The sequence below is a fragment of the Ursus americanus genome, chromosome 31, assembly GCF_024610735.1.
Source record: "Ursus americanus isolate L20-20 chromosome 31, mUrsAme1.1.p, whole genome shotgun sequence".
In the NCBI taxonomy this organism is placed as follows: Eukaryota; Metazoa; Chordata; class Mammalia; order Carnivora; family Ursidae; genus Ursus; species Ursus americanus.
Genome location: NC_142157.1, coordinates 20608959 through 20633547, shown reverse-complemented (window position 1 = coordinate 20633547; position 24589 = coordinate 20608959). Strand labels below are relative to the sequence as shown.

The 24589-nt window shown below is 37.7% G+C and overlaps 1 protein-coding gene across 5 annotated transcripts in view; it reads right to left on the bottom strand.

Moving 5' to 3' along the window:
• NSUN6 (NOP2/Sun RNA methyltransferase 6) overlaps positions 1-22755 on the bottom strand; it is a 306108-nt gene extending 283353 nt beyond the window's left edge. For 3 of the 5 annotated variants that reach the window (XM_045787462.2, XM_087857648.1, XM_087857649.1), the window contains exons 1-5: positions 22303-22755; positions 20102-20257; positions 17018-17097; positions 6689-6798; positions 4912-5065 (exon numbers count right to left, since the gene is read on the bottom strand). In XM_045787462.2, coding sequence (XP_045643418.1) covers positions 4912-5065; positions 6689-6798; positions 17018-17097; positions 20102-20257; positions 22303-22377 — 575 coding nt within the window. In that variant the 5' untranslated portion in view covers positions 22378-22755. Of the gene's footprint in view, positions 1-4911; positions 5066-6688; positions 6799-7275; positions 8306-15443; positions 15530-17017; positions 17100-20101; positions 20258-22302 lie in introns of those variants that run through there. The other 2 variants (XM_087857650.1, XM_045787473.2) reach the window with 2 other exon arrangements.
• Positions 22756-24589: the final 1834 nt, after the last annotated feature.

Sequence of the window (24589 nt, the reverse complement as noted above, 5' to 3'; positions counted from 1 at the left end):
CCGACTAAGTCACCCAGGCACCCCACAAAAACAGTTTTAAAAGAAACATGTAGGGGGATCTGGGTGGCTCAGTCGGTTAAGCATCTCCCTTCAGCTCAGGTCATGATCCTAGGGTCCTGGGATCAAGTTCTGCATCAGGCTCTCTGCTAAGCAGGGAGTCTGCTTCTCCCTCTCCCTCTGCCGGCCACTCCCCCTGCTCGTGCTTGTGCTCTCTATAAATAAATAAATAAAATCTTTAAAAAAATAAAAAATAAAACTATTTTTGTAATATGTATCTCCATATAATAATGCAAAGAACCAGATCTCATAAGATAAACAGGCTGGTTAATTAATCTATTTCTATGAAGTCTATGACTGAACTACACTGTAATTCAAGAAAACAAAGGGTGCAAATTTACTAGCTGAATAACAAAGTACCACTAGTAGACACAGTTCTAAAATTTTATAGTAAGAAACATACATGATATATGTATAGCATTTCTTTGTTACGGAAGCATGGTTTTCCTCCCATATGCAGAGAAAGAAATCCTAGCAGCATTAACTGAACGCTGAGTTTAAAAGCTGAGTTAAAAAAAAATCAACAGTTTTCTGAAAGATGGCTGCCTGCTACTCCTACCAACAAACATTACTCAGAAAAGTCTGTCAGCAAAGTTACTAGAACTACTACACTGAATAATATAAGAGAATGATGAGTGGAAGAGGGTTCAAGATGGCAGAATAATAAGATCCTGAGATCACCTCCTCCCACAAACAACAAACTGAATGGGACCTAGAAACGGGATGAACAGAGCCCTCACAACAAGGGATAGCACCAAGACGAGTAGAAGAGGCAAAGATACAGTCTTGCTAAGGACAAAACCACACCCTTGGAGCATCATTCCACTGTCAGAACAGACCTCAAAGGAATGTTACCTCCTTGAGAAGAGACTCAAACTCCACATCCAACAACCGTTAGATAATGCCTGAAGAGATGAGCTTCCAAAACATCTGGCCTTAAAAACCAACAGGGAGTATGTCCAGGAAAACTACAAAACTGGAAGGAATGGAAACCCCACTCACAAAGGGTTTGCACACAAACTCAACCCAGAAACCAGTACAAATGGTTTCAAATCAGATCAAAAACCACATCAAAAAGATCAAAAAAGATCAAAAGCCAGATCAAAAAGCACATAGACCATAGGTGAAGTAGGCCTACTTACTAACCTTGGAGCACCTGCTGAAGGGGGGGGGGGGAGCTCTTCCTGAGGAGTAAGACACTGGTGATTGCCATTTTTGCTATCTTGTTCTGCCCTGCTGATGCTGGAGCTGACAGACACCATTTTGAAATCCTCTCTCCAAAATGCTAATGCCAGGGTGCACACCCCACTGAGAGCCCCATACAATCCTGCCCCTCAGCAGAGCCTTGCAGTCTATAGGCCTCCACCCACCAGCACACCTGTAGTCATCAGGAATAGGCCTCCAGCCAACCAGGAGGAGAGGGAAGCCAGCCTCACCAAGAGTGCACCTGCAGCTGTCAAGGGGCTGCCACAAGAGGAGGACACACATAGCCCACTCAGGGAACACCCCTGAGGAACCTGTGTCTGGGTACCAGGGTAACAGAATTGCACTACGGGGCCCTACAGGTCATCTCTTACGTAAAGCCACTCCTTCAACACCAGGAGATGTAGATGAACTACCTAATACACAGAAACACAGAGTCAGGCATAATAAGGAGACAGAAGAATACGTTCCAAACAAAAGAAGAACACAAAACATCAGAAAAAGAACTAAACAAAATGGAAATAAACAGTTTATCCAATAAAAAGTCCAAAGTAATAGCCGTAACATTGCTCAGCAAACTCGGGAGAAAAATGAATAAACACAGTGAGAACTTCAACAAAAAGAAAATACAAAAAAGTTCCAATCAGAGCTGAAGAATAAGAGAAATAAAAATACACTCTAGGGAATAAACAGCAGATTAGTAATACAGAAGAACAGGGCAGTGATCTGGAAAACAAGGCAGTAAAAATCACCCAAACTGAACAACAAAAGGAAAAAGGAATTTTAAAAATGAGGATAGTTTAGGGGACCTGTAAGCTAACATCAGGTGCACTAACATCCCCTTTATAGGAGTCCCCAATGGGGGGAAAAAGAGAGAGAGAAAAGAAAGAAAGAAGGAAAGAAAAAAGAGAGAGAACGGGGCAGAAAATCTGAGAAATAATAGATGAAAACTTCCCTCATTTGGCAAAGGAAACAGATGCCCAGATCAAAGAAAAAGAGAATCCCCAAAACGATGAACCCAAAGAGACCCACACCAAGATACATCATAATCAAAATGTCAGAAATTAAAAACAAACTCTTAAAAACAGCAGAAATAAAAATTAGTTACATTTAAGGGAACCCCCATAAGGCTATCTGCTGATTTCTTAGCACAAACTTTGCAGGCCAGAAGAGAATGAATGGCACGATACGTTCAGAGTGCTTACAATCCAGAATACTCAGCAAGGTTATCATTCACAATTGAAGGGGGAGATAAAGAGTTTCCCAGAGAAGCAAAAGTTAATGGAGTTCATCACTCCTGAACTAGCTTTGTACTATTAAACAGACTTCTATAAGCAAAAAGGAAAAGGCCATAACTAGAAATAAAATATATGAAAGATAAAAATCTCACTGGTAAAGGCAAATATATAGTAAAGGTATATAAAAAAGGTATCAACCACTTACAAAGGTAGTCGGAAGGTTAAAAGATAGAAGTAGTCAAATCAACTCTATAATAATTAGTTAAGGAATACAGAAAATAAAAACATGTAAAATATGATGGCATGAACATAAAATGCTACAGGGAGGGGAGCAATGTTTTGGAATGTGTTCAAATTTAAGCAACTACCACCGTGAAATAGACTGTTACATACATAGGTATCTATAGACAGATCTCATGGTTACCACAAACTGAAAACCTATAATAGGTACATAAAAAATAAAGAGGAAGTAATCCAAGCATAACACTAAAATAATCAAATCCTAAGAAAAGAACAAAGAATTACAAAAACAATCAGAAAACAAATAACAAAATGGCAATAAGTACACACGTATCAATAATTACTTTAAATGAAAGTGGACTAAACGATCCAAGCAAAACACATAGCATGAATGAATGGATAAAAAACAAGACCCATCTATAAGCTGACTACAAGAGATTCACTTCAGATCCAAAGACAAACACAGACTGAAAGTATAGAGCTACAAAAAAATATTGTACACATGCGTGCGCGTGCACACACACACACACACACACACACACCCAGGGGATTATTACTCAGTCATAAAAAAAGAATGAAATCTTGCCATTCATGACAACATAGCCCCAGAGGGTATTATGCTAAGTGAAATAAGTCAGACAGATAAAGACAAATACTGTATGATTTCACTTGTATGTGGAATCTAAAAAACAAATGAACAAACAACAGAAACATAGACAGAGAGATCTGATGGTTGCCAGAGAAGGGGGTAAGGGTAATGAAGAAGGTGAAAAAGATTAACTTTCCAGTTATAAATGAGTTACGGGGATTCAGTTATAGGGATTAAATAAGTTAAAAACTAGATGAAATAAGTTATCAATAAAACACGGGGATGTAAGGTACACTACAGGGAATATAGTTAATAATATTGTAACAACTCTGTATAACCACAGATGGTAATGCCTTATTGTGGTGACCATTTCCTAATGCATATGAATATTGAATCACTGTGTTGTATACCTGAAATACAATACATCAATTATAATTCAGTAAAAAAAAAAAAAAAATTAAGCCAGTCACACAAAAAAGAGAGGATGAAAAGTGTATCACTAATAATAGACCGAAAAGAGGAAATCAAAATGTCAATTTTCTATTAGAGACCCAAAGATAAACACAACATATATATGCTTTATCTTTATAAAGTCTTCTAAGGAGAATAAAATCCTTGCTCTTGGCCATTTGGAAAGTACTGCTATCTAGAGTTAATCCAATAATCTTTTTCTTCAGAAGAATTGATTTCAACTATAAACCCAGATTGCTGAGACATGAAAACTGTTCCAGGAATCAGGTAGGTAGTCCAGCTCTGCACAGATAAATTCAGTTTTCGGCATGTCTACATCAGCTGTCAACTGTGGAGTAATGGAGCTGTCCACAGAACTCCTTAAACAGGCTGAAAATATGAAGCAAAATGACTCTGGCTTGCCCACTCATTTAATTTAGTTAGAGTCAGTAGCAACCCAAGATGATTTAAAACTTTTTAAATTTGGTTTGAGTAAATTCAAATGCTAATTCCTTTTTTTTTTTTTTTTTAAGATTTATTTGAGAGAGAGCGCTTGTGGAATCGGACCGATTCCACGACCATGAGATCACCACCTGAGCTGAAATCAAGAGTTGGACACTCAACCGACTGAGCTACCCAGGCACCCCAGATCCAAGTATTAATTCTTGACCACGAGTAGCCACGTGATTGCTGGCTTTCTGGTAAAATTTTTTTTAATAAAAACTTTTCTTTTTAATTTATGTTAAAATCATAAGCTTTTCGTTTCACAAAATTAGACTGTTTAAACAGTTCTGGATAGGTCACATAATTCATCCTTTATCAAGATGAGTACTGTTCCCCAAAAGATGCAAAAATTTTCAAATCAATAAAATTCAAAAGGAAAACTGAAACGGACAATTACAACATGACTACCCACTTATGCAGGTGGGCCCTTTAATCTAAGCATTTACTCTTTTACCCAAAAGCAATTTTTCAAAAAAACATGGAAATATGCATTGAACAATTATTTTTCAGTCAAATTTATACCAAAAAAATATTTTTATAATGTAACCAGATATATTTTTTTACATTGTTTTTATTTTCCTTGAACCACCAAAAAGAATGCATATTTCCCCAAAACACCTGATGACATACTTCAGTTCAGGTAGCCCACTGAAGATTTCTTTGCGGCTTAGTTCAGAAATCCCATTTCCAAGAAATACTTTTGTTCCATCAAATTCTTTGGCTCCTTTCTTACATTTGCCTTTAATATCTGAGTATACAGAAATAAGATCTCCAGCTTTCATAACTAAGAAAGAAGAAAATTCAGATTATACTAATTAGACTATATTTTGGCAGAAGAACAGTGAAAATTCTTTAAGCTACGACTAGGGACATCTAACGGCATCAATAGTGGGCATGAAGAGGTCTAAACTGGCTCATTACCTCAAAATATCCCCTTACAGAAAATACAACGTTTTACTTTTAAATGTTCCATAACAATATATCTAACTGGAGACTTTTTTTTTCTAGGAGAAAAAAAAATACAAGTCTTCAAAACATCCTATCCAAGTTGGAACTCTTTAGCTAAGCAGAAAATGAAGGCTATCTACTATTTAAATTATTTTTTCCAAACCTAACATTCCCTAAACAACTTCATATAAATTTTGGTATCTTTGGCTCAATCCTCAAAGTTCTAAGAATCCTTTAAAAAGATTCATCAAAAATGTACACTAAAATCCCTCAAAGAAATGTTTCTAAATCACATAACGCTGTTTTTATTTCTTTGGTTTCCTATTACAGCAATTAAGACAGATTTTAATGATAAGTACATTCATTCATATACACGTGTGTGCATGTGTGTATATACATGAATGTTTGTATACATATATAGGTGTACCTATGTATATATATGTATATACTCAGAACACCTTGTAACTATACAGCATACGAAGTTGATTCTTATGGCTGATTAAATCTAGGTTTTGTAGCCATTTCATTAAATTATTTTCAGTAACCAATCCCAGTGACTTTAATAATTGGGTGACTCGATTCCACTTTCATGTTCTTAGACTAGCCTGTCATAAATTTTTCTAGCCCATTAACTTGATAGCAGTAATGAGCAGTCTATCAACTAGAGCTAGGACTGTTCAAATCACATAGATCAGAGGTCAATGAACTGTTCCTATAAAGGGCAAGTGAATTCCTTAGGCTTCATGAGCCACACAAAGTCTCTTGGCATATTCTTCTTTGTATTTTTTTTTTAAACAACCTTTTAAAAATGGAAAAACGATTTTCAGCTGTGAGCCACGCAAAAACAGACATGGGCCAGACTTGGCCAGTGGGCAGTAGTTCAGCACACCCTGATGTAGGTCAAATTATTTATTTCACAGATAACATAACTGAAGTCCAGACTGAACAACTTCCCAATAGATCAAAACCCATGTGTCTTGATTTCAAGCCCAATAAATTAAGACTGAACCACAGTGACTAACTTATTAAGCATATGTCATCAACTGAGTGAGTAAATTAAGAATATTGGCTTTTATTCCAATATTAAGACCCCAAGTTCTGACGGTTACCCTCACAAATGACAACAGAAGTCTGAGGGCAATGGAGTTAAGAATACAAAATAAAATTTCACTGACATCTTACACTCTATTAATCAGTAATGATCCTATAAACATCATCTAACACGCTCTTTTACGGAAAGAAAAAAAACTGGCAAAAAACCATATTTGGATGCCCAGTTTGTTAAACCATATCAGATGAATCTCTTTCTGGCTATCCCAAATGTAAAACTTGGAAAATATCTGATAAAAGTAAATTTGAAATACATCTGAATGATAGCTTAATACATTTTCCACTTGATAATGTATACAGATTTTAAAGAATCTTTTCTTGTACAGAGAGGCTGAAACATTATACTTACACTTTGAAGCGGACACAATTCCTGGAACATAGACGTGGGCTCCTCTTAACACTGCATGGCCACATTGTGCTCCAACAATTGCTTCACAATGTTGTTTTTTTATATTCTTCCTAGGGATGTAAGATGAGCAATTTTAACAGAGTAATACACTTCCAACCCCTACCAAACTTTTTAATGTTTCGATCTAAATAACCTCTATCCCTGACTGTTCCAAGATAATGCCACGAATGAGTAAATAAGAAAAAGCAAGCTGAAAAAAAGGATAAATATAGAGGAAGTAGTTTAGAGAGAGAGATGGGGCACACTCGAGAAAAGAAAGAGGTCTATTTGGTAGAAGGCAATAAAGTAGCACCAAAAACTGCTTAATCATTTAAAGAGCACTGCTGTTTCCATAACAGCATTAGAAGGGAAGAAAAATAAAGTCCTTATCTTCAAAGACTAAAACAGACAATACACAAGGAATTCAGAAGCGTTTCTAAAATGGTATATTGCTGCGTGGTCAACTATTCATATTTTAAACCAGAAGAAGATGTCTTTTCCTCTTCCTTTACTATCCAACTTTTTGTGAGTGTTTTCCAATTTCTCACCTTCCGTTCATTCCTTAGACCACTAACATCTGGATATCACTTCTAATACACAGAAAAGACTTTTTCAAAAGTCAGGGGTTGCCTCCGTGATCAGTCCTGAATAAAGACCTTAAGCACTGAGTCTCTCATGCATGTCCGTGTTGGCAACCTCCCACATGTGTTGTTACAACTCCTTGCTGCGGGAACGGAATATATCCTCTTTTTCTTCCACAATCTCCAGACGGTCAAATCTCACTGAGCCTCTCAGTTTTATACCACTCCTTTGCTTCCCAGGTTCTCACCGCTCATTACCTATCTACTCTTAAAGAGGTCCATTCCCCCATGTTCCAAAACATGCTGCATCTCTTCTCACCTTGCATTCTACTCTTGGCAATCAATCTCAGGCTTTCAGTAACGACTTACAAAAATGACCCATGTATTCTCATGTTCGGCCCTTCCAGACTCTGAATTGGTATTTCTAATCACCTGCACGTAGCGGTGTGTAGGTTTCTTGTGGTTACTTCAAACTCAACAAGTCTTAAACAATGTTACTCTTCCCTGATCCTCCATCCTTGGCACATCCCAAATCTTTCCATCTTTCTGTTGCCAATCTTGAACTAAGTGTTGTCATCTGCCTCAATAATGTAAACTGGAAGCCTCAACATCATTTTACATCGCTTCCTCCTAAACCCTCAAATTCAACACTCGTAGTGTTACCAAATCATGCCACCTCTAATTCTCTAACAGGTCTTCTGGACCCATCCTCCAACATCAGGCATATATCAGCTCCTAACTTGATTACTGAAATAGCTTCTTGCCTTTTTTACCTTCAACTGTTTTGGTGTTCCGCAGTTTCATTCTGAAGTAGACATGGAATTATTTTTACTTTTGGCTTTAGACTCATTGTACTTCTTTTTTTAAAAGATTTTATTTATTTGGGGGGGGGGCACTAGGAGGGGGGGTGAGTCCCAAGCAGACTCGGTGCTGAGCTTGGAGCCCAATGCGGGGCTTGATCCCACAACCCCGAGACCACAACCTGACCTGAAAACAAAAGTCGGATGCTCAATGGACTGTGCCAAGTAGGTGCCCCCAGACTCACTGTACTTCTTAAATCTGTCATCAATTCTGGAAAATTCTTAGTCATTACACTTCTGAATATTGTCTCTCATTATTTCTATTCTCTACATTTGCAACTCATTAGAAATATGAAGTATCTTTTCATTCTATTTTTGACTGGACTCAACTTCACATTTTTATTTCTTTATCAATCTCTGCTGCATTCCAGATAATTTCCTATGGGCCTTTTACTTCAATAATTCTCCATCAGTTGGGTCTGATTTACAATTTAGCTCATTGAATGGTTTTTTTTTTTTTTATTTTAAGGATGGTGTTTTTATTTCTAGACATTCTTTCAATTCTACTCTTTTCCTCTTAGGATCTTCATGCTTTAGATTCTGCTTTTGTTTTTAATCACTTTAATAACATTGATTTTAAAGTCTCTACCAGACAGCTCTAATCTGCTGAAGTGTGGGGGGAAATTTGATCCTTCAATTTGTGGCCTATGCTGTTCTCACTCATGGTGGTTTGAATTCTCCTGCAGCTTTCAACCAAGAGAATGGCCTGGATTGAATGTGTGCCTCTCAAAAGTGGTTTTGCCTGGCTTTTGCCAAGCACCTCAGGAATTGGCTTGGGATCAAATTTTTATATTAATTTCCCAGATTGCAGGTTTCAAGACCACTTGGGTAGCATGAATTTAGATTCCAAAACTTTATGAGGTATGGAACCACAGTTCCACATTCACAGATTTGTTTCCTCAACCCAGACCCTGAGTAAGACAAGAAGATCCAAGGGTGCCTGGATGGCTCAGTGGGTTAAGTGGCTGCCTTCAGCTCAGGTCATGTTCTCGGGGTCCTGGGACCAAGTCCCGCATCGGGCTCCCTGCTCAGCGGGGAGCCTGCTTCTCCCTCTGACTCTGCCCCCCACCCAACTGTGCATGCCATCTCTCTCTAGTAAATAAATAAAATTTTTTAAAAAGATGAGAGATCCAACTCCTTAATTATTGTCTTGCACTGACTGCTGGATATTTCTCACCTCCTAGTGTTCATAACCTGTTATTTCCTACATTAAAAGGAAAACCCCTACATTTAGAAGACCAACCACCTCCTCTCCCACATCTCCCAACCCTCAAATATCAGCTCACATGATTACTGCTCTGTTTTCGGTTACTCTTCATTCTAACCCCTGAATATCTCACTTACATTCTCAATTACTCAGTTGTGCATTTTATGGCCTACCTTATTTTTTATTTAGTATTCCTAGGTGTATGTAGCAGAAACATTTTCAGGTATCTAGGTTACCATATTGTTGGAAATAAGACACTCTGAAATGATTTCCTAATTTGTTTCCAGTCTTATAATTTATCTTTTAAATTTTTTTTCAAACTTTGACTGTAACCCACAGAAATGCACTTAATATCACAACTCAGGAAACGTTTGTATGTATATATGTATGTGTATATACACATACATTTATACCCTTATATCAAATGTTTCAAGAAACACCCTCAGTATGTGCACTGCAATATGACACATTATGAAATATCCCATCTTTTAAAAAAATGCTGAAAGAAAAGACTAATTAAATTGATTTTACAACCTACTAATGGATCATGATCTCCAACGGTTGGAAAAATAGCTTTATGCTACTATCAGTATTCTTTGGCTCCTATATTCTAAGCAAGAAATTAAACATTTCTTAGTTAAAAAAACAAACAAACAAAACCAGAAAACAAACCAAAAAAACCTTACATTTCACAGCTGGCCTCTCCCAACTTCTTCAACCTCACGTTTCACCACCTTCTCTGAAAAAGCGACTAAGTAGCCAAACTTGATCACTTTGACATGAGCCACCTTACATTTTCATGCCCCCATACTTTTGCTTTCTCTCCACTCACATACCCTTGACCATTTTATCCCAGCAGCCTAATGTCTAATCACCTTCAAGGCTCAACTGAAATAATATCTACTTGAAGAAAATCTTTACCAACTCCCTTTCACTGAGTCCTTCCTATTCTGTGCCCTGATGGTACTTCATTGATACCTTCACCGTAGCACTTCTAACAGTCTGACTCATACAAAGGTTTCGCGTTTTTAAATGAATCAACTGCATTTCATTCACCTTTGTGACACCCTTGGGTCTTAGACATAGCACCAATTCAAAAAATGTCTTGGCAAATGGAACCTTGTAGTTTTAAACAGACTGTTTTTATGGGAATAACCATTTCATGGAGAGGACAGAAAGACAGACTAAAGAGTTAACATACCAATTTTGAATTACTATCCTTTCTTTGGACAGCATGGTTGTAAGGTTGGTCCTTGGCTGCCATGTGGGAACTTAGATTTCAGAAGGACACCCACTATTAACTGATTAGAATAGCTCACTATGCTTAAATCATCTGTACAAATAGTATGGCTTATGGCCAACAATGACTTTCCTTCTGAGAGGCCAGAATGTGGGCATGTACCAGGCAGGGAGTGCCTACATGACCAGACCCTAATAAAAATCCTGGACACCGAGTCGCTAAAGAATTTCCCTGGTTGGCAACATCTTACATGTTGTCAAACCTGTTCCTGAGGGAATTAAGTGTTTCCTGTGTGACTCCATTGGAAGAGAATTCTGTAAGCTTTCAACTGGCTTTCCCTGTACTTTTTCCCATGTGCCCCCTCCCTTTGCTGATTCTGCTTCATTACAAGTACTACTATATGCTGAATCCTATGAGTCATCATAGAGTCATCAAGCCAGGGAGTGGTCTTGGGGATCCCTCAACACTAGGACTAATTGTATAAAAACATAAGATGCCATATATGCAAGTATCAAGGTGTACTTCAGCTTCGCTGAAGGGGAAAGTTGGAAGCAGCGAAGATGAAAGGAAATGTAAGAGTTGATGCAGGGCCACAAAACATGCTAAAACCTTAATTTTTTATTGCAATATTTATAAATAAAGAAGTGAATCAACAACATTAAAGAAAGGATTTTCTGATAGTAGAGTAATACAGATAGGAGGGAAAATAGTATGAAGGTACTCAGATTAAGAAAAAATTAGTAAAATAGGTTTAAAAGTCAGGTGTCTATGAATTAAAGAGTGAGATTATGAGAATGTCCCACTAAAATATATATATAAATAAAAAAAACAAATGGATAAGTTTACAAGATTTTATTTATTTATTTGAAACAGCGTGAGAGAGAGAGCACAAGCAGGGGCAGGACAGAGGGAGAGGGAGAAGCAGACTCCCTGCTGAGCAGGGAACCTGATAAGGAGCTCAATCTCAGAACCCTGGGATCATGACCCCAGCCAAAGGCAGATGCATAACTGACTGAACCACCCAGGGACCCCTCCATTTGGCATTTAACTGCACATATTACCAACTCTATACCAAATAGGAGATAATGATTATAATTTTAAGATGTTGTATATTATTGCATACCAACAAATATTTCTTTTTCAGGATTGCCATCTGTACTTAATCATCCATTTTTGTGCAATTACTTGAATATTCTATTGCATTTACCATATTATTTCATATACACAAACGGCAATTGAAATATTAAAGTGCTGATACTAGCAAGACAACTATGAAAGATGGAAATCAAGCAGGGCGAGAGAGGCGAATCCAGCCTTATTTGGATCTCAAGAGTTATGCTACTGGATTAGTTATTCATTGTGAAGGAAAAAAAGAAAATTTTCTGACCTGTTAAAAATATTTTTTTGAGATTTTTGCCAAAAAGGGAGGTGTGCTAACAAAAAAAAAAAAAAATGTAGAGATCCTTAAAAATTATGAACTGAATGTTGACCTAAAAAATTCTACTAATGTAAATTCAGTCTTTAGAAAATGACGCTTGGGTAGAATGTTAAAAAACACTCATAACAAGAGAAGCCTGGCACTCAATTTTCTCCTAAGTTTTTCAATACAGTTGACATTGATACCATCAAATTCAACACTACAACCTTATGTTCAATCTCATTATATTACCAAGGATAAAACCTTAAACATTAAAATATATTTAATCAGTATATTAAGTATCATATTAAGTAAACTGAGGGAACCAGAATTTATGGTGAGAAATTACTTTTAAAATTGTTCATTATCTACAAATTCAGTTTAACCTATATTTTGATATTTTAAATAATTATATGATATTGGGTTTCCAGTAAAAGATAAGTAAAAGACTAAGAGTGTATTTCTTTTTCTGAAGTCTGCAGAAATGAAGAAAGAAACAATGATCTGAGAAGGACATGCCATTTATAATAAAACTAAGAAACCTCTATATTCCCACTGAGGAGAAAGAATTGTCTCACACAGAGAAATATGGATCCAACCTAGTTCTTCAACAGGGTATGAATGTCTCTGAAAAGCAAAAGCTCCCGGAGGCCTAATCAAATATTACTTAGAACCCAGACTGGGGGTTCAGGTTGAGAAATGAGAATCTGAGAAGGTCTTGTTAGTGTCCCATTCACAGCAGAGAAAGCTGAAAGAGGAACAGGACTGTCAGCAGTGGCGAAGCAGGCATCTACGCTTTCCCTGATAAATCTGGATAAACTTACTAGGGGTAGCTAAGGGGAGGGAAATAGCAACCACGTTTGGTGTTCCTCACCAGACTTAACTAAGCAGAAATAATAATTAAAGCCCCATGCAAAAAAAGAGCTATGAGCTGGAACCCTTCAGAGAGCCTCAGTCTTTATCAGCTCTGCTCACCAGGACTAGAAATGTGCCATTAGGGAAAACTTGTTGAAAGCATTTTTGAAAAACACATCTGTTTAGTTGTCTAGGGACACACTTTACCCCATTCTATGTCACTTTTGAGCAAACGGCAGACTAGAAGAAGCTATGTGAATGCAACAGTTTCCATTCAGTGAATTATAGAAGCAGAAAGGATTAGCTCAACATGGGACCTACATAGGTAGTAGCAAAACAAAAAACAAACAACAACAACAAAAAAAAACAACCGAACAAAAACTCAAGGAAAAAAATTTCAAATAGGTTTTTGTATTTTCAAAAATAACTAAAAAGGAAAAACTCAAACATGGGGTATAACAAAAACTAGATTAAAAACAGAAAGTAGCAAACTGGGAAATAAACGATAAGAAAGCCTCGGAGGTAAGAGAGAACACAACAGGCTTGAGACTGCTATTTTTAGAAAGGCCTGCTTGCAAGGTCAGCCCTTGGCTGGCATCTGCAAACGTGACTGGGAAACAGTTCCCAGCACTGACTGAAAACCTTCCGTAATGAGAAGAGTAGATTATTGTTTCTAAATGTTTGTACAAGCAATGTGCTTTGTTCTGAGCACCTGTTTTCCTTTTGGGAGCCTGAAATTTTGGTACATGCCGGGCAGAGGGTGCCGACATGACCAGGATCTGATAGAAAACTTGGCCACTGTGTCTCTGAAGAGCTTCCCTCCTAGGCAACTATTTTACTCTTGTCACAATTCGTTGCCAGAGGAATTAAGCACGTCCTAGTAACTCCGTGGGGGAGAGGTCCCTTGGAAGCTTGTGCCTGGCTTCCTCCAGATTTTGCCCCAAGCACCCTTCCCTTTGTAGATTTTGTTTTTGTGTCCTTTCCTGTAATAAATCTTCACCACGAGCACAACTACATGATGAGTCCTTTGAGTCCATCTAGTCAATCACCAATCCAACCTATAGTCCTAGTGGGGTATTTTTTTAAGATTTTATTTATTCATTTGAGAGAGAAAGAGAGAGAGTGCACGTGAGTGCAGGAGCAGGGGGAAGAGCAAAGGGAGAAGAAGCAGACTGCCCGCTGAGCAGGGAATCCAACAGGGGGCTCACCTGGCTTGAACCCAGACTTGAGCTGGAGGCACTTAACCAACTGAGCCACCCAGGCGCCCCCTAGTGTTCTTATAGAGAATACAGGAAAATATTCACAGAACTATTGGCTGACTCGTAAATAACAAGTTCCACTGTTTCATTAAAAAGCAAGAGAGAAGGGTAAAAAGATCTATCCTAGCCCAGTTTTCTATCTATCAAGATCTATCCTAGCCCAGTTTCTAAAGTTCAGTGATGGAGGATTTGTAGATCTCCAAGCGAAAACTAAGATGCTGCTGGCAGGGGCCTCTGATTTTTGGCCTCTGATTTTTTTCACAACAACACTTGATGCCATGACATTGTGAAAGCAATGTCTACAAAGTGCTAAGGGAAATAACATGGGACCTGAAAGTACTATAATCAGCCAATCTATTGTTTAAATATAAAGGCAACAGGCAATTCTTAACCAAGAAAGTAAACAGTTTGGAGATGAGAACACTTACTTTGGAGATGGGGAAACAGGTGCTGCAGACCTGATAAATGACTATACTCACCAACCAAGAGAGTAATCGAGACAAAGAACTCAGGAATGAACCATTAGGACTCAAAGTAAGCACAGCATCCATTTGAATTTTTGAATAACAACGTTATAAGCTTCTAGAATAACAACGTTATAAGCCTGTGCAATGCTTAAAGAACTAACACAGTAAATAAAAATTGGCTGGCGGAGGTTTTACGGGATAAAATTTAAGTGTAAGAACTTCCTCATTTTTCATAGTGGAAAGTCATAAAATAATAGTGATAATGAGTTTTAAAAACAAGAATTGATTTGCTCCTTTTAGAAATGAGAGGTAGGTATGTGAATCTATAATCCTAAATGATTTTTGAATACCTTCCTGTCATAACCCATTATTTGTGTTTTATAGTTCACTAACATTCTAATGAGTGTCTAAGATCACTACAAAGAATAGGATGAAAGGGTACTAAATTCAGAAAATAATTAAAGTTAAATCACCTAAATACTTTAAAAGAGGTAGCATGGCCAATATTAGCAAGAATGAAAGATTGAGAATCTCTCATATATTGCTAGAAACATTAGCTGGGGGGCGCCTGGGTAGCGCAGCGGTTAAGCGTCTGCCTTCGGCTCAGGGCGTGATCCCAGCGTTCTGGGTTCGAGCCCCACATCAGGCTCCTCCGCTATGAGCCTGCTTCTTCCTCTCCCACTCCCCCTGCTTGTGTTCCCTCTCTCGCTGGCTGTCTCTGTCTCTGTCAAATAAATAAATAAAATCTTTAAAAAAAAAAAAAAGAAAGAAACATTAGCTGGTAAAACTTTTTAGAATGCAATATGTCTCAAACTAAAATATGCACAGACCAATGAACCAATGATTCCATGTTGTACCAGTTCATCCTGTAGACAGGTTTACGCAGGTCCACAAAGAAACATCCTTAGAATATTCACTGTTGGTAATAATGAAAAACAGGAAAAAATTAAATGTCCATCAATAGAGGGATGAAAAAATGTGTTAAAAGTATGCAGATATCTAAAAGAATGAAATAGGGGTGCCTGGGAGGCTCATTCGGTTAAGTGTCTGCCTTTGGTTCAGGTCATGATCCCAGGGGCCTAGGATTGAGTCCAGAGCCTGGCTCCCGGCTCAGTGGGGAGCCTGCTTCTTCCTCTCCCTCTGCCCCACGCCCCAATCGTGTGCTCTCTCTCTCAAATAAAAATCTTTTAATAAATAAACAAACAAACAAAATAAAAAGAATGAAATACATTATACAGAATCAGGGAGAATTATGGACATCTTTCTACCTTGATTGGGGTGAGTCTTGGCGACACAGTTGTACAAATTTGAGGAAACTCAGCAAATGGTACACTTAAGATCTTTCCATTTCACTGTCTACAAATTTCATCTTAAGAAACAAAATAAGGAACTCGCAAAATCTTTTTTTTAATTGCAAAAGTAATACAAGCTTATAGGAAAAATAACATAGAAATGGTACAAATGAAAATCTCTTACCCCTTTTCTCCCAATCCAACCTCTTCAGAGTTAACCACTCAAAATTAACCTCTATTAATAGTTGGGTATGTTATAGCCTTTGAACTTTTTCTATATATAAGTAAATATACATAAATGTGTATTTTTTGTAATTGCAAAAAAAAGTGTAATTATCCTATATCTGGCAGTTTCCTTTCGATACTTAATTGTGACTATCTTCTCTTATTGGTACATATAATTCTCTCCCATTAAAGCCCATATAATATTTCACTGCACAATAAACCATAATTTACTGAACCACTGCTTTACTAATGACCACTAAATTACTTTCAAGCTTTAGCAAAATGAGCATTTTTGTATTTATTATAATTCTTCGCAGCATAAAAAAAATTAAACCATAATTAGGGATTTAAAAATATTCCTTGGGAATTGAACTCCCATTAAATATGAAAGCTTTTCCCCCCAATTTTCAAACATATGCCTTCCAAATACACAAATGAGAACAATGCCTGTTACACTCATAGAACATACATAGTAATTTAAAATAACTGAATTAATGAATAAAATTTTACAAACACATCAACTATGAAAGTAGGAAATATGCTGTTTTATATTTTTGTGGCAGCACAAAAAAAGTTTTAAATTAGCCATGGAATCTCTTAATACATATAAGTAACCATATGAAGTTTCTTACTAAGTAGGAGGAAAAGCTACCAATCACTGCACCAATGGACCTAAAATGCATTATTTTCAAGGTATCTGGGCCCATTCCTAGTCTTTTGTAATATCTTCCATGATAGAATATGCAGTTGCATTTATGAATTTGTGAATTGTCTGTCTATATGAAGTTGCTAATAACAGAGAAACTTAGTATTATCACCAAATAGTAAGAAAAAACCTGTGACAAATTTTTAGAAGAATTTAATTTGAAAATATAATAGTTACAAACCTAGGTCCAATAACAGGAATAAGTAAGACATCCTGAAGGTCTGGATGTTGAAGAATAGGAACATTTAATCCATTAAACTGCTGTTAAAAATAAACAGAATTATGAAGCCATCAATATAACAGATAAATTTCAATTTACAGGTCTTTTCATTGTCATTACCTAGCAGAGCATGAGGTTTGGTTTAGGATATTCTCACTTTATTCCACATAATACTATAAAAAAACAAAGATTTCAAAACAACTATGTTTTGTCTGTATTTTATCCTGAAGTATCTCAATTTCTTTATAAGGTTCAATTTTGTTTACAGTTTGGCTTTATAAAGACAATCCATATTTACCTTAGGTGACTTATTTTGAAAACATGTATCTAATATAGAATTGCATATAACACTCTTTTAAGGAAACGTTCTGAATAGGACATTAAGGATTGAGATTACTAAATACTATTTATTATACACCACCAGTACTGAATGCGCTGTCAGTTTTTCTGAGGGAAATAAATGCTTTTTGGCAAAAGTTCAGGATTTTCAGTATCCTCTATCATACTTGGTTTTCACACTGGAAATGGGTGCATAATCAGGAGTATAGGTGCAAGGCCAGCTCACACAGTCTCAGAAGAACCAATTATGCGCATCTCTGCCCAATTTCAGTGTCACACTGCTAGCCTGAAATTGACCACAGTGGGAATATTTACACCACTGAAATCAGCAAATGCTACAAAGGGTTGTTTTTCCCAGAAAGTGGGATTTTCGATAATGTACCAGCACACCACTGTTGCAGGCAGAAAATAACTGGGCAATGCACTCATCAGAATAAAAAGCAGAACAGTGGAATGGATAGCAAAGATACTATAGTCTGAGAAAGAGCAACATGCAAGTATTTCAGAACAAGTCTCTGCCATGTAGGCTAGGGATTTTAAATCATGAATTTTCACATACTACATGAAAGAATAGTAACAATAATAGGTATTTCCATTGCCCTGTGGTATCCACACACTACCTAGAAAAACTCTTAAAATCAATTTATTTCCAGTTGATAAGAGAAAAAATTTGTATTTTAGCAATCTATATTTCTACCAAGTCAACAGCTCTCCTAACTTTTGCTTCTTCCAGGCAAAGGAGATTTCAGACCAACCTTACCTAATAGATGGCTACTAAGAAATCCGAAATGTAGGGGTGCCTGGGTGGCTCAGTTAAGCGGCTGCCTTCGGCTCAGGTCATGATCCCAGGGTCCTGGGATCAAGCCCCACATCAGGTTCTCTGCTCAGCAGGGAGCCTGCTTCTCCTTCTCCCTCTGCCCCTCCACCCTGCTCATGTGTGCACGCTCTCTCTCTCAAATAAATAAAATCTTTAAAAAAAAATAGAAAAGAAAAGAAAAAGAAAAGCTAAAGTGCAATGTGGCCCCACTGCACTGAAGGGCTGGACCTTTCTTCCAAAAAAAAAAAAAATCTGAAGTGTAAACTCCTTGTTTACTTCTCTTTCCCACACTGTTTGATGGCCTTACAGCATCCAGGCTGTGGCAAACTGATCCTTCCAAAAGAAGGATAATGAATTCTGTCTTTTGTTTTTGTTTTGTTTTATTGGTACTATTTCCTTTACACTACAGAAATATTTTACACAGAGATCAATCCTTCTCAAGCCAAGGTTTCCTTCTCTCCTTTTCTATTAGATGTTAAAATGATACTGAATTAAAACTTTCATAAAACCATCCACATGCATAACTTTCATAAAATGCAACTTTTTTAGTTTAAAAAATTAACCACATCACCTGCTTATTGTTTCTGCCCCATGCCTTGTTTAAAACTGCCTTATTGAGGTTTAATTTTCATACCATAAAATGCACCCATTTTAAATGCACAATTCTATGATTTCTAGTAAGTCTAAAGAAATTGTGCAACCATCGCCACGACCCAGTTTTCGACCATTTTCAGCACCACACACAGATTGCTCATGTCCATCTGCAATCGATCCCTGTTCCCAGCTCCAACCCCAGGCAACCTTTCTTTATCAATTTGCCTTTTCCAGATACTTCAGACAAATGGAATCATACAATATATAGTGTTTCGTGTCTGGTTTCTTTCATTTACTATAATAGTGTTTTTGAGGTTCACCAATGTTGCAGCATGTATCAGTTCATTACTTTTATTGCTGAACAGTATTCCACTCTATGAATATACCACATTTTATTTTTCTATTCACCAGTTGACATTGGAACAGCATCTCTCTCTTGGCTACTATAAACTATGCGGCTACGAACACTCATGTTCAAGCATTTGTAAGGACATATGTTTTCACTTCTCTTGGGTATATACCTAGGAGTGGAATTTCTGAGTTGTACAATAAGTTTATGTTTAACTTTTTAAGAGACTGCCAAACTGTCTTTTTTTTTTTTTTTTTAAGATTTTATTTATTTATTTGACAGAGAGAGACAGCCAGCGAGACAGGGAACACAAGCAGGGGGAGTGGGAAAGGAAGAAGCAGGCTCCCAGCAGAGGAGCCTGATGTGGGGCTTGATCCCAGAACTCCGGGATCACACCCTGAGCCGAAGGCAGACGCTTAATGACTGAGCCACCCAGGTACCCCATGAGACTGCTAAACTGTCTTCCAAAGCCAAACCACTGACATTCCCACCTGTAATGTATAAAGGTTCCAGTTTCTCCCCATCCTCACCAGCTAGATGAAATTTTAAATTACTAATTTTTTTTTTTAAGATTTTATTTATTTGACAGAGAGAGAGAGAGACAGCCAGCGAGAGAGGGAACACAAGCAGGGGGAGTGGGAGAGGAGGAAGCAGGCTCCCAGCGGAGCAGGGAGCCCAATGTGGGGCTCGATCCCAGAACTCTGGGATCACGCCCTGAGCCGAAGGCAGACGCTTAACAACTGAGCCACCCAGGAGCCCCTAGGTTCAAGTTCTAACATTACTTCTACCATTACCACTTGAACAACTTAATATTCATGATCTTCTATTTCCTTATATGTAAAATTGGAATACTATTTTAAGTTCATGGGATTTTAGTGGGGAGCAACATGACACAGATTGTAGAAATGCAATTATGGACATAGTGACATAGAAAATTTGTACATACCTTCTGAAGTTCATCAAACAACAGATCTTTCACATGTTGCACTGAGGCTAGATGTGTATTTACCCTGACAGTTGTGAATGATGGAGGATGTGACAAGTGATTTAACAGAGTTTCAAATTTCCTTTCTGCTGCTTGTTTCCCAAAAGCAGATACAATCTGAAAAGAGAAAAACAAGTTAATGTTCCAATGTCACTATGAGAACTAACTAAAAATATTAAGCAGATTATGTACACACATTTGTTCTGACTAATGAAACATCTTTCAGCAACTGTTCAGTTCCATTTCATTTTGCTGTATTGTTTATTAATAACACTAGCAGAATGTAATACTTCACAGGGTTTTGGGGTTTAATTGTGGTAATAAACACCTAACAAAATGCCCAACATAAAGGGCTTGAAAAAAAAAAAAACATTGCCTCAACTTCAAAGCATCATTAACATTTTGAACATATTAATGTTTGCGATGCTTATTCATATAAATTCATGATTTTATTCTACTTATAATGTATCAAATACGTGATTTTGTAGAGCTATTTACTTGCTAGCCTCATGTCAACAAATTCATTAGCAGCCTTTTAAAACACCTGTATTTGAATAAGTAATATTGATACTGTCATCCAAAGAATATCCACATCTTTTTAATACAGTATTTTTAAATGTAACAAATATCATCCAAAAAGGCAGCAAAGATAACCTGTCAGAAATGGAGGTTTAAAGACAAAAAACCAAGTCCCCCTGTGATTAGCTGAAGCTTTATGAGACACATATTTTCCCATTTTTGTCATCTTTGTACCCTGCCTCACAGCATCTTCATAAACCACCTGCCAGCCTAGTAATCCACCAGCCTCAAAGTTTTAGTACTTTCTCAAGTTTGGTTTGTTTTTATTAAAACTGAATATACCTTTGCTTCCAGTACTGTTACAAAGGAATGGCTATTTTTTTTTTTTTTTTGTAAAATCGTTTAGTGAGTTTGACGCAGAAATGGTGTCAAAGACAGACATTTGGATCTTCTTTTATAACACAATATTTACCATTTTAAAAATTGTGGGGAAAATTGCTGAATGCCTCTATTTCTCTTAATATGCTCCTTATATTTTTAATTCTTTGAAATCAAGAGAAGGTATTTTCTCTTTCCATACTCTCTAATCCCTTAATATAATCTTTGAAAATGAAATGCAGAAATAAAATCTAAAAAGTCATAGCTTCAGTAATATCCTCATTCATGAACAACAATTAAGTCCTAGGCTTTACTTTGAATAGAAAAGCAAAGATTTAGAAAATACAAAGTTACCTAGAGGCAGGACAGTAAAATGTAAAGAGCACGAGCTTGGCAATCAAAGACAACAGTCACTGAGGAGTTCTGTGTTAGGCGCTGCCAATAGCACATGGAATGAATATTGGTTGAGGACTTGCGTGCCAGAACGATGCCAGTTGCTTGCACTTATGATTAATATTTTAAAGCAACCTTGTAAATATTTTTAACATCCTCAGTTTTCACAGAAAAGGAAATTGAGGGTAAACGGTATGAAATAATTTACTCAAAGCACAGGGACACAAATCAAGGACCTGGCACTCCAATTCTGTTTGTTTTTTTTTTCATTGTACCTGAGCTCCTCAGCTTCAGATTTCAGTCCTATTACTTGATAGTCAATTTGGGTCAGCTTTTGGACCCTCAGTTCTCTCACCTATTAAAATGGAAAAGAAATCTCTACCAAAAAAAAAAAAGAGAGAGAGAGAGAGAGAGAGAGACTGCTAATATTAAGGTGTAAAGGTTTGCAAATCACCCAGCACAACTAACGGCATTTAAGAGGCATTAACGCATTATAGTATCCTTTTCACCTGATGCCACAGCAAGCGCTCTAAGAACGCGGGTGTCTGGACTTAAATTCTCGAGAACAGGTATCTTTTTCCATTCATTCTTGTAACCCCTTCCGTGCCATGCCTACTGCCACGCACATAACCTCTCTTTTCCCTTCCCTTCTTTTACATTCCTAAGTGTTGAAACGTAGACCTCATTCACCTCTTATCTCGAAACATTAAATACCCGCGGGAAGATACTGGCAGTTTTTACATTCGAAAAAACGAGAAGAAACAACGGTGTAAAGATTGGGTCTCGCTGTAGACTTTTTTCCCCCTATTTTTCCAGCGTGTGTAAACATCTGAATTTTTGCAAATATCCTCTAACAGGTTTATTTGACCTACCTCCTTATTCATAAAACCCTCTTTAAGATACTTTTCAACCTCAAGTCTCAAAGATATTTTAGGGAAAACAGACATTTTTCCTACTGTGTTGGTTCTCCTCAAGAAAAATGCTGGAAAACGGTGGCTTTTTTTCTCTTTCCGAATTAACAGTGAGCAGCGTCTTGGCAATGAGTAGCCACCCACGCGTGCCGGGACCACCAGATGGCCAGGAAAAACGCGCCGCTCTTTCCAAGTTATATTCGGGATTGCGGAGGTACATCCACGCTTTCTCGAGCGTGGCCAGTTTAGAGCGGCTTCCTCGCCTCCACCACACACGTCCTTGGTCCTTTAGAGACGCTCACGGAAATTACTGTGAGGCCATGTCCCTCACGTTGCAGAGAATATACAGGGGGGAAAAAAAAAGACAAGCTAATCCGTTGCGAACTGGCCTGGAAAAGAGACCGGCTTCCGTTCACTCACATTCAGCCTTCAGACCTCATTTCAAAACCGCGCCCCCAATTTCTCTGCAGAAAGCCGCTTCCGGCTTGCGTCACTTCCGGCGACGCGTCCCACCCTCCCCGGTTCCCCAATCCGCAACCGCAAATTGTCGTACGTCAGGTCTTCGGAGTTTCCGAGCTCTTTTGGCGGCTCCTCCACGTGCAGGTGGTTTTCTGGGCCTCTCAGGAGGAAGGGGCGGCGGCCTGGGTGATCCTCCTGATCCAGCGCCTGGGGTGGGTGCCTGGGGAAATGAGGAAACGGTGTGGGTGAAATCGAAGGCTTTGCTGGTCTGAATAAATTGGAGATCCAATTAGTTACCTGCTAGTTGTCCTCCAACAAAAGAAGGAAGCCAGAGTTTATTTGAAGCTATAAGCCACCCTTTGACTTCAGAATTATTTTATCTCTCGGAGGCGTACTGATCAGACTTCAGCTGTGAATGAACGCCATTATTCAGAGTTTTGAAAGCTGGGTTAATGGTGTGTTAATATCCATGAATTATCAGTTAAAACTTAAAAACCCACGTATAGTATTTATAATTAGTTAAACGAGGCTAGCGGTTACCTGTAACACAGCTGAGTTATACTTTAAGGCTCTGAGACCTTTGGCATAATTTATATGTTACAGATGAAGGAAAAGATTCAAAAGGACAAGATGCCTAATGAAAGTCGGACATTTTATGATTGAATAGGAAACTACAAAGAATTGCCTCCTTGCCTTATATTTTTGTTTGTTTTTGCAGCTGTGGCCATTTACACATAACTATAGTTAAAGATTTTTAAAGTCTTTTTCTAAGTCTCACACAGAAATGTTTAAAATGTGTAATAATTACTTTCTATGATACGCCAAACAGGTTCTGTTTAAGATATTTTAACTTACAGCCACATAACAACCCTGTAATGTGGTTCCCTTTTATGAAAGAGTAAAACAAGACTCCCAGAGCTGAAATAACTCTGTGGCCTCATAGTTCGTTAGAAAGTGAGAATAAAGACCACAGCCCCTGCCTTCTAAATACCAACTCTTTACATCGTAGCTTACTTCTTCAGTAAGTTGATAGGATGCTTCCATAGCTAAATCATCTAAAAGTGATTAAGAAAATGTCCAGGGGGACCTGGGTGGCGTGGTCCATTAAACCTCCGACTCTTGCTTTCTGCTCAGGTCCTCATCTCAGCGACCAGATTGAGCCCTGCATTGGGCTCTGCCCTCAGTCCAAAGTCTGTCTTAGACTTCCTTTCCCTATCCCCCTGCTCCTCCCCACTCTGCATGTGCACAGGCTCTCTCCCTCCCACTCTCAAATAAATAGATAAATCTTAAAAAAAAATAAAAGTGATTAGGAAAATGCCTACATCAGGCATTTCCAAAGGAATTTTTGCAGCCTCAACATTGTGACCATGGCACCAATGATGGTTGGAATCTGTATTTAGGAGATAAGGGAGAAGAAGGAACAAGTTGGACTAGATTGTAAATTCCATGAGAATAGACTTCATCTCATCACTGAACACCCATTGCCTTAACAAGTAATAGGCACTTAAACGTTAAATGACTAGATAGATAGATGGATGGGCATCTATGTGAACTAGAGAAAGAAAATGCTGATAAAACATGTATTTGCTGGAAATTAGTTCACTAGTTAAGCACACGTGAAGAGTGCTGAGCACAATTAGACTATTCTTGTCTAGACACTATTGTAGTGACAGTTATGTTGACGAAGATGCTTCTTGGTGTTCCTGGGTTGGGTCCAAGAAAAGCATATTATGAATCTGAAGTTGGCATAGTGCATATTGTCTAAGCAAAGAAAGATTCCTATAGGAAT